Source organism: Wasmannia auropunctata, unplaced genomic scaffold (genome assembly GCF_000956235.1).
Source record: "Wasmannia auropunctata unplaced genomic scaffold, wasmannia.A_1.0 LD336038.1, whole genome shotgun sequence".
Lineage (NCBI taxonomy): Eukaryota > Metazoa > Arthropoda > Insecta > Hymenoptera > Formicidae > Wasmannia > Wasmannia auropunctata.
This window is the reverse complement of record NW_012026852.1, coordinates 1359502-1370746: the sequence shown is the minus strand read 5'-3', so window position 1 is coordinate 1370746 and position 11245 is coordinate 1359502. Positions and strand designations below refer to the sequence as shown.

At 46.6% G+C, this 11245-nt stretch overlaps 1 protein-coding gene across 1 annotated transcript in view; it reads left to right on the top strand.

Moving 5' to 3' along the window:
- Nucleotides 1-1553: 1553 nt before the first annotated feature.
- LOC105452055 overlaps nt 1554-11245 on the top strand; it is a 60130-nt gene continuing 50438 nt past the window's right edge. Inside the window, exon 1 of the mRNA XM_011692866.1 lies at nt 1554-3506. Within this exon, the coding sequence (XP_011691168.1) occupies nt 1554-3506 (1953 nt within the window). The remainder of the gene's footprint in view (nt 3507-11245) is intronic.

Here is an 11245-nt window from a genome sequence, read left to right as displayed (position 1 = left end):
ACAGATTGCCACTGCTGTCCGTGTCATCGCTGTCGTCGCCGTCGTGGTTATCATCGTGGTGCGTATTGTCGTGGCACCACCGGCCGTGATCATCGGCGACGACAGGCAGCAGCAGAAGGTGCAAGGAGAAGGAGGAGGTAGAAGAGGTAGAGAGGGAGGAGGAGGAGGGTACGTAGCCGGGCGTTCAGGATGCAGCATGAACCTCGGTGTCCCGCACTGGGAGCTCGCGAGCCTCGGCAGGGGGACTACGACGACGACGAAGCGGGTGTTGTTCAGGTGCTTTCGCATCAGGTCGTCCTCGATACACGCAACGTCGTCGCGCGCGTCGAGAGCTGCCGCCGCCGCCGGCGTCGTCGCGCTCACTCGGAAGTGGCGCACAACACCTGGCACAGCGGGGACAGCGACAGCAGCAGCAGCAACAGCAGCATCAGCAGGGAGAGAAGGCACAGCCAGACCGACGAGAGACACGAGGTGGTGGTGCAAGAGGTGCAAGTGGCGCGGCAGGAGGAAGAAACGGAAGCGGAGGTGGTGGATTACTACGAACGCGTTGCGTTGCCGTTGTTGCTGTCGCCGTCGAGAGAGGAACTCCTCGCCGGTGTTGTCGTCGTCGCCGCAACCACCGCAGCAGCCGCGACTGTCGCAGTCGCCGCCGTCTCGGTCGGCCGTGGTACGCTGGTCCAGGGGAACTTCTAAGGGCCCCGCCAACCCGGGCCGCTCAGGCAGGCACCTGGGCGACTGGTCCGGGATACGCACGAGCGGGGCTGACATCATCGAACAGCGGGGTTACCCCGGCGAGTGGTCGCTCGCCGACAGAGCGACGGGGTGGACGACGGCGCGGATTATCGTGGCGCGAGTTTGCCCGTTACCGCGGCGACGAGGGACGCGAACGAAGAGAGAAACGGAAACGAGTGGAGAGCGTTCCGATCGGGAGCGGAGATACGTCGAGGCTCGATCACCCGTCCAGGAAGGCGTTGACGTGTATCGCTGCACAGTGGAGAGGGAGAGTGAGGAAAATCTGGCGCGAGTTATCGAGTGGCGGAAGAATATTTCCGATATATCTCCGGAGGAACGCTCGGCAGCGGAGTCGCCTGAACGGTCGCGTTGCGCAGCGTTGCTGGCGTCGTGTCTCAGCAGACGTACCGGAAACAACGGTAGCAGCTGCAGCAGCGTCGCGGGTCGCGTCGCGAGCGGCGTTCTGGGTGCACGAAGAGTCGAGTGTCGGAGAGCAGAGCGCGTGCCGAGAGGCGGGCCTCAGATTTGGTGGCAGCGATGCGGGGCCTTCTGCAGCAGCCCGGCTGCGACACGGATCATCTACGCCACAAGTCCACCGCGAGTCATCTTTTTTGTCATCAGCCGACGTGCGCGATACCGAGGAAACGAGGGCAGCGGCAGCGAGAGAATCGGTCGGTTTTGGTGGTGGAGGAAGGCGAGGGAGCACGTCGCGTCGTACAACAGCTACGAACGTGCGCGTCGAGGAACGTCGACGAGGAGGAGCGCGACGACGACGGCAGGACGTCGGGGACGTTAGCGTCCCCGATTATCCCGTCGCGCCCATGCGGCTCGACCCGTTCGGACTCACGGGACCACCTACGTCGAAAAAATGGAGAGAGGAGGAGCAGGAGGAGGAGCAGGAGCAGCAGCTCTGGTTATCGTCGTCGTCGTCGTTGTCGTCGGCCTCATTCGTGGAGTGCGTACGGTCCGACCGCGCCGCGTGTCGTTCTTACGCGTCGTCCAGGTCGAATCGCGATTGCGTCGTCGACGACGGTGGCACGTCCGCCGCGCGGCACCATCACGAGGCCCGAAACTTATACCGAACCGGGCACGGACCCGATGAGAAAGCCGGAACTGCCACTGCCTTTCGCATCTCTCGCGATTTCGCTTCGCGCGGCGCGGTGCGCGCGCGCACACGTGATCGCCACGAGGATCACGAGGAGGACGATAACGAGGGGAGCGACGCGTTGCGCGCACGGACACGCGTTCTTCTTCGCGCCGTTCGTCCGTCGCCGCGACAACGACGGCGAGTCCCGCCGCGATTCGCACGAAGAGCAAGAAGAAGGTCACGAAGAAGACGAGGGAGCGGAGCGATCTCCGAGGACGGGCTCGACGTGGCCACCTCGGCCGTTTCTTTCGTCGACGTGCATGCTTACACTGCCTATAGCGATGACAGAGACGACGATGACGATGGAGAAAACGACGGTGATGACGACGATGACAACGAGGGACGAGCGCGTTGCGAACGAAGGAGGATCTACGGTGGGTCCGAGGAAGCCTACGAATGCGAGCATGACGGAATTAGCGATGACGACGCGCATGCTAGTGCTACGGATAATCCGCGCGACGAATGCGAGCATGAAAACGCGAACGAGCACGCGTCTCGCGAGGACTACGCCTACACCGGGGAGGATACGAGTAGTGGTGTATCCAAGAGTGATCAGTGGGCATCGCAATCTTCTTCGTTTGATCGGAAGAAGGATCGCGAACGCATCGATGGCTACGGTCGCGGGTACCCGACAGTGGACGAGATGTTCGACGAGCGTGAACGAAGAGGAGGACGGTGTAGCGAGAGGAAACGTAGCCATAACACTGCCTGGTTCCAAAAGCCAATTACTAGGAGAAAAGGGAGAGGCGGAGGGGAAGAAGGAGGAGGAAGAACGGGGGACAAGCCGCGTGTACGCAGGAGCTACTACAGGCTGCTGCTGTTCGTGCTGTACCTCCTGGCGTGGCCCCTACTGTGCTCGGGCAGTCCCTCAGGTCACCTCGCCTCGACTTTCGCGCAGAACCCGACCCTCGCGCATGCCAAGAATCCCGCGCAACGGGGTAACACCACGCCGCCGGACACGTTGTTCTCGTCGCCGACGGTCATCGAGAACCAATACCAGCATTCGCAACAATACGTTCAGGGTAGCGATTACAATACCAATAGCGAGCGTCCTCGTCATCAACAGCAGCAGCAGCGGCACCCCTACAACGAATACACCTGGGAGATGAATCAAATGAATCCCTGGCTGTCGGCCTGCGATCTGGCGGGACCAGCGCCGACCGATCTTCAGGGTAGCTGCGGAGCACCGCCGCCGGAGGTGCCCAAGCACTGCCCGAAGCCATGCAAAAACGCTTCCAAGTGGATCGAGGACGGAGGCGAGGGCGGCAGTCGACACGGTGGTAGCATCGACGAAAAGAAGGGGGAGGAACAGTGCCTTTATTATCTCGAGGAATCGCACAAGAAGATCATCTGTCAAATGAGGAATAAAAGTAAACTGCTGCGTCGGCTGCCTGAGCTGCGTCTACGGCACTGCTGTGAGCACTCGGTGTTCAACGCCCTGACGCCGGGCGAGGACGGTCCGCTCTACGACGTGCTAAACGGCGGCAAGAAGTGCGATGAAGCCTTGAACAAGCTGTTGCTCGTTGATGCCCTGGCTTCGAGGCTGCATTGCGAATTCGAGGAGGTACTGGCGCGCTACGATTGCGCCCAGCCGTACTCCGTCATCCACAACTGCACCCATTGCAAGGTAAGAGGGCAATTTCCACATACTCACAATGTGAGAGAGAGAGAGAGAGCTGTTTAGATCCTCAAATTTTATGCGGATCGCTTTGTCAATTTAGAGGACATTGCAAGCTGCGTGTAAATAGCATTACAGCAATACGTGAAACGATACTGAATTTGAACGTTTGACATTTTTAGGATTCTTACACAAATTCAGTACAGAATATTTTATGTGTACTTTCATATCTCACACATTTTCACACAAATATTAACTCTGTAAATTTGAGAATATTGTATTGAATTTATTATTTGTTCACATTTTTCCTTTGTCGCACGTAATAAAATTTCTATAAAGAAAATTATTGCGTTTTCTACGAAAGGTCGTAAAAAGATCATAAATAATTTGCAACGTTTTTCACGCTTAAAAATTAAAAAATTCAAACCTCTATTTTGTAAAAAAATTGGTAGAGGTAAAAATATACGATGTATTTTATGCAGAAAACATTAATCATTTTTACCCATTACTGGCAATTTAGTAAATTTGCGATTGCTGCCTTTATCTCTGTTATGCGTGGGAAGAACGATTTTGCTGAAACGATTTTCCTAAAATTTAGCTAGATACAAATCCAAAAATAATTCCGTTGGAGCATCAAAATAACTTTGTTGGAAACACGAACTGATTGCTAGAATATCAAAATTTTTTGCAGCATTGTTCATCAATATTAAGTTTCCAACATAATTATTTTTATAGTCTAACAAAATTCCAATATTTTTTGTACCCAGCTAAATCTTTCGGCAAAATTATTCTTTCCGTGTAAAATAATTGTAAAATATCCAATATTCTTCTAGGATCTGCGAACAATACCTTGAATTTCTTAAGAAGTTTGTAGTTATTATTATAGACGTACAAGTCGCATATTTTAAACATGTGGGCGTTATTTTGAAAATCTTGCTAATAACACTGCGGCGCCAGTTATATTCGCGCTTTGCCGAAATTCACAATGTTTCGAAATCGGCTTTGTGCCATTTTCGTGATAGACGTCTCTCGTATGCGGTTATTTGTGAATAATTGAGCGATTAAGACGCGCGTCAATCCGTTCATTGATCGGAACGCAAAGGAGTTTCGGCGCGACGCGGCGGCATTGCAACGTTCGACGTGAGAGCAAAATTGTTGCTGAAATTCTCGCGGGTTGTTTCCGGGGGGGAGTTCGCGTATCACGCCCGTGTCTAATGTAGGGCGTAGTAAATTTACCCGCGGCGTTTCTCCATGAGATCTCTTCACTCGGGCTTCGGGAGAAAGAGGGAGGAGATAGTAGACAGGGGTGCTTTGCGATGCCTTACGCCGTTCACCGTCGAGCAAACGCGTAAATTATGCGAGGCATTAGGTATCATAATTTGATATAAGGCATTCGCTGAGATTAGAAGAACCGTGGAGAGAAATTCCTCAGACTCTCTCCGCGCTCATCTCCAAGAGCGAGAGAGATAAATAGATAGATAGAGAGAGAGAGAGAGAGAGAGAGAGAGAGAGAGAGAGATTTCGCCGCAAGCGTCTCTAAATGCTAAATCTTCCTCGTCTTTAGACGTATAAATCTGGAAATGCACGCGAAGTCAAGCAGCCACGTTAAATCGGACACTTGCAACCGTGACTAACTGCTGGTCGACTATACGTACATATATTTAGTGGGCTGCATCCGTATTCTCAAGCACGCGGATTCAAGGAGGAGAAGAGAAGATCTCGTCTGATTTTCTCTCTCTGCCCTTAGATTTATATATATATATATATATATATATATATATACAGCTACACGGTTATAAACGTCATCCCGTATCGCTCAATTGCAGCGAGACGAATCATTCGAGTCGCGCGCGGTCTGTCGATAGACGTCCCGGTCTGTCTACGACAGACGGGACTAATTTCCAGACGGAGAATGGTAAATCGTAGGCGGTTTGACTTGGAAAGCGGAGCACTTTGTCGTTGTCGTCGTCGTCGTCGCCCTCGTCGTCCCCTTGTCGTCAAATGAGTTAACGAACAGGTTGTTTCTCCCTCGTCCGGCCGATAACACCGGCGCATAAATTGCCCGTTTAGCGACTCGCGGGGTCCGGTTCATTCAACGAGCGTCGAAACTATTTCCAACCATCACCGACCGTGTATACGTCCGTCTTTCTCCGCTTCCTGTTGTGTTGTTCGCGTTATCGTCGTCTATACAGAGGCGAGTAGTACACGAGAGAGCGGCAGAGTTCGCGCGGCAATTCCACAATGAGCGGCAATAATACGGGAGCGCATTATGCGCCCGCGGCGTACATGATTTACACGGAAGAGTTATGCTCTGCCTGGGCCCGCAAAACCCTGTCATTCATGATCGGCAATGTTCTACCAGTCGTATAGGATTTCGTCGTAGACTCGAATCTCTATTTTTTTTTTTTACCGAGACTCGCCGTCGGAAACGGTCCAATTACACGTACGTTTATCGATTCGCGTTCGGTCCGTCGATTGCGTTGATTAACTCAATTCGCCCCCGTCGTCAGCGATACAATAAGCCTGCAATCGAGATAATTAGATAAAAAACGCGTCCGACACGCTCGCAAAAGAGGCGGGCAACGGCCACCGCTGATAATTATACAATTAAAAAAATTAATCGCGTTGTTTTATCCCTCCCCATTCCCTCCCCTCCTCTCCCTCGCCCATCCCTGTTGACTTTATTCGCGTATTACGCAATTTATTCGCGCTCTAATTTTATCTCTTTACCTCCTCTCGCGATATCATTTCGTTACGACGAAAAATATATCTAAAAGCGTTCGGCTGTGGTAAATACGATCCTCGTTCAGTTTAATTCAGTTCGTTTGTTACGTGAGATCGAGACGCGGATTGATTTCGGTCGGTTTCGAGACGAGACCGCATCGCTATTGGCAAACTGCATAGCCGACGTGTGTAGAATGCGCGCCCCGCGGAACGTGAACGAGCTGCCTCACAATCAGCGCTAATGAGCATTTCCAGCGGAAAAGTGGTGCTCTTAAAAGCGGATTTAATTTATCGTCGGAGCTCCTCCTTACTCGCTCCTCCCCCTTCCTCCGCGTCCCGCGTTTTCCCATCTCTCCAGAGAGCAAGAGCAAGAGCAAGATGATCTTATTTTCTATAGCGAGCGACGCTTCAAGTAAATTTGTCCAAATTTACCTACTGACATTTCTGTAAAACACAGCCCGACTAACGAGGAGAATCTCATCTCGAATGATTGTTTTATTCTTGACGTGAACGGAACATCTGTTACGACTGCGCGGGAATTATATTTCGCTATGCAAGCGTTGCCGTAAAATCGGTAGAAAATGGATACGGTTATTCCGTACGAAAACGTAGAGTCCATTTTTTTCGGATAACGCTATATGCATTATATCCTCTCGCGTATTAAACGTATCCGTCCATTATCCACATTCTGCACAGAGTGCGTAATCTGCCGACAATATTTTAATAACGTATTTTTTTTTGGAATTTAAGATAATAAGTTTTAAATTAAAAAAAAACGCGATTTCTTCGAAAAATTTCACACAATTGTTAATTATACCCGTGAACATTTTAACGATTATGTAGGAAGTGATCGCAACAATTTCCGAGTTTTAAATAATTAAAGGTAATATTACATAGAATTCATAAGCTTAAATCCGTAATTATATGTATAATATTTACATGAATATCGAATTAATGTCTATAGTAGGTTTCCACTGACAATATAAATTTTTATCGCTTAATTAATTTTTTAATTTCTTACACGTAAATATTAGGTATAATTGATATTGATCAAATGATTAATACTAGTTAAGTTTAAATATTATATATATGATAAATTATTACAATCTTCTATTAGGAAATACTTTTTTTATTTAGAAAACATTATCTCTCAACAACTAAAATTTATTTTTGTTTTATTGAAAAAGAATCTGTGGAAATTAATTTCACTATTATACTTTTTCTTTTTTTTCCTTCTCTAATATTTTATATTCCGAAAGAAGTAAAATTGTTATTTTAATACATTAAAAAAACATTATGGAAGATAAATCTCTCGTAGCGACTTAATTTTCTTAATTCATTAAAATCGCGTTTCTTGATCTAGGATTTTCTAATTCTTTCCAGAATACATTATTAAAACATCAAACAATTACTTGGCACTCTGTATCTTGTATATCATATTATCGAGAAAATTATGCTCACTTCTTTTTAAATAAATTTATTTAACATACCTAAACATATTAGCTAATTATTTCTACTGTTTCTTCTTTTAATCAAACTTTAATAGTAAACTCCAAATTATATAATAAATATAACTGATATTACGCAAACGCCAAACTTATACGCTTTCGGCAGACACGATGTTAATTACGAATGAGCTTACTAATTAAACGTGTCGCATCGCTGCTGGACTCGGGCGTCGATCCACTTCGTGACTACGTGCCACCAAGTGCCGCCAACAAGACATTCGAACCTCGTCAACTTTATGCCGACGCCGCGCACGATACGATGCGAATCAAGTCGGCGGCCAATTAAGCACGAAACACGAGTGAATATAATATCTTATGATAATATAATTAGATAATATCGAAAACACGTACACAACAATGTACTTATTGTAAAAATTTGCATAACTTTCTCGTTTCTAGAGCACTTTTTTTGTAAATATACACTGGGTATTTTCAATTAATCTCAAAAGATTGGTAGTCAGGAATATCGTCGTGTATTGTATCTTTCACCTCCCAAATTTATTATCTCAGACATTTTAATTATAATAATGCGTTATTATGATATAACGTATACATATATATATATATATATATTTGTTATATATGTATACATTATATACGCACGACGATATTCCTGACTAAAGATATATATATTTTTTATATCTTTATTAATTTTTATTATTATAATGCGCTCGATCTCAAGCGAGATCTGGAAAGTTACATTATACTTAACTCCGCGACACTGAAATCCGACGAGAGGTTACTCCAAGTCGACGTTCGTTGCCCCGAGCGACGCTGACGAGTCCACTAAACGAAGCGGCAAGACGATGCGCAGCACCCTGCGAGGATAGTCCATCGAAATCTAAGGCGAAAAATACCCAACACAACATCACCTTCGTAGCGCGCCGTGCGCTAGATTACTGCGCGGGCAGTGCGGGCACTGCGGGCGCGGCGGCAAGTAGTGGGTGGTGGGGGGCGGCCGAGCGACAGCGAGGCGGTGGGTGGTGGGGGGGGGGCGGCCGGCGGGTGCTCGGCTCGGCGCCCCCGGTCACTCGTGCAGTTTTTGTATGCGTATGCCGCGCGCGCCGCGCCAGCCGTCCGTTTTACGAAAAATATATCTGCGCCGCCGTCCCGACGCACTCATACCGACGAACAGCCGCGAGTCGCCGTGTGCCACCGTAATGGCGTGTAGGTGTTACTCCGCGAAATGCGACGTGATAAGTAGACGTATTACGAGGAGCGTCGCGAGCGACAAAGAGACGCACCGTTCTCCGCTAACCGGCGCGCCGTTCGCGCAGTGCGGCCGAGAGTGGTTCCCGCCGCATTCGCGGAAGGCGCGCCGGTCGTGCGTGTGTCCCGCACGCGGATTACTCTCGGGAGCCAAAGGTGGATCGGGATACCCAACCTAACGTAACCCTACGACGTGCCCGACGACCGTCTCTCGCGTGGATCTTCAAGCTCGGGGAGTGATCCTGCGCGTACCCCTTAATTCGTGCCGCGGACACGCAGCAAGTACGTACTACGTGAGTCGTTGAGTCGCGCGACTTACGTGTGATTGAAGTATAACGGAGTTAATTTCGCGCGTCGACTGCCACACGTTCAATCGCGCGCGGAATTTAATGTCCCGCTCGAGTCATGTCGCGGGCATTGTCTCGACCATTAAAATTTGCGCTTTCGGCAGGCCGCCGACTTGACTCGCGTCGTATCACGCGCGGCGTCGGTATGAAGTTGGCGAGGTCGAACGTCTTGTTGGCGGCACGGTAGTCACGAAGCGGATCGACGCCCGAGTCCGAGCGGCGACGCGACGCGTTTAATTAGCAAGCGCATTCGTAATTAACATCGTGTCTGTCGGAAGCGTTTGACGTTTGGCGTTCGTGTAATATCAGTCGCGTTAAATCGGCTCGATGATCCCTGAGAATAATTCCATTCCGTGGGCTCGCGTGATGACGTCACGGGCGTCTGTCGAACAGCTCGCGATTTTACGCGTCTGTCCTCTTTCGCGTTCCATCTCCGTCGTGATCGCATGAGTAAAGTGCGCGTCGCGCGCGATTATAGGAATTTATTGTCGGGAGTGGCGTGCGGCAAGAGAGCCGCGCGATCGTCGTATTGTCCGTCTGATAATAATCGTATAACGATCGCACGCGATCGTAATTATATAACCGCGTTTCCGCGAGTGAGAGTGCCAATGCGAGCTGACCTAACCTGAGAGGAGGTGGAGGCCTGGCAGGCATCGGGCGTCAGCGGAGCAATCGGAGGGTGAGTAAAATTTATTACACATACATGCATATGTGTATATACAAAGTAACATTAAATTATTTATCATATTATATTTGCGGTATTGATCATTTATTCCCGCATATTTGCGATTAACACTGTGGCCTATCGCTGAGATGAATTATTTAAATAATTTAAATAAAAGAGGTACTAGAGAAAATTTTGTTCATAAATTTAATAAAATTTTACAGTTTTATTACGTTTTTCTTTTAAAATTTATATAATTTTATTAATTGAAAGTACTTTTTTTGAAAATTATTTTATAATTTTATTGAACGTCTTTTTGGAAGTTATTTAGTAATTTTATTAAATACTTTTCAAAGATAAGAAAATTTAATGCAATAGCTTTTCCTTTAATATTGATTATCTCAAACGTTGTAATATAATTTGAATGAATTTTACAGGTTCAACGCAGTTTACTCCGCTGCTGCGAAAATCGTTTGGTGAGCTCAAGCTGTTCTACATTCAAATAATAAGTATAATAGGATATATTTGCTTCTTTTTTTAAAATTAATTTGATATTAATGCTATATATTGGTACGCAGAAATATATATATTGTAAACAAAGTAATATAAGTGTATCATATGAAGTATTATATAAAGATGTGATTTATAATATTGCAAGACAATATTATGTAAGCAAATATAACATGAATAATGTATAACAAAAATGATCGACAATTAATTATTATAAAAATTATATAAGGATGTATTTTATACTCTATTAGTTATTAGAAATTGATTATATATATATAATTATATATGTACTTATATATAAATGAATATTCATAATTTATTTACGAATTATATCGTCATGTATTTATTATTTTAGAGAGAAAAACATTCAAAAAATGATTAAATATATATTTTCGATTATTTTTGTTATCTATAATTTAAAATTCACTATATAATTGTTAGAAATTAATTGAGAAGGGAAGTCATGTATAAGAATTATATCACGTACATGTCGACTTTATTTCACAACTTTATTTTATAAAGTAGGATATTAGAAAGAATAGAAAGAGGAATATGTGTAATATTTCTCTTGTGATATGTTATATAATACGTACAAATTATATTATTCGATCCATGTCATTTTGACTTTGTCAGCGATATTTCCTTCCTTTTTTTTTTCATAGGGCACGAATGATAAGGATAACGCTTTCTCATCGGAATTAATATTGTTAACGTGCTCGTTCATTAGTCGCGTCGCGTTCAGCGTGCTCTACGCACGCTGAAAAAAATGACAAAATTGTTTACAGA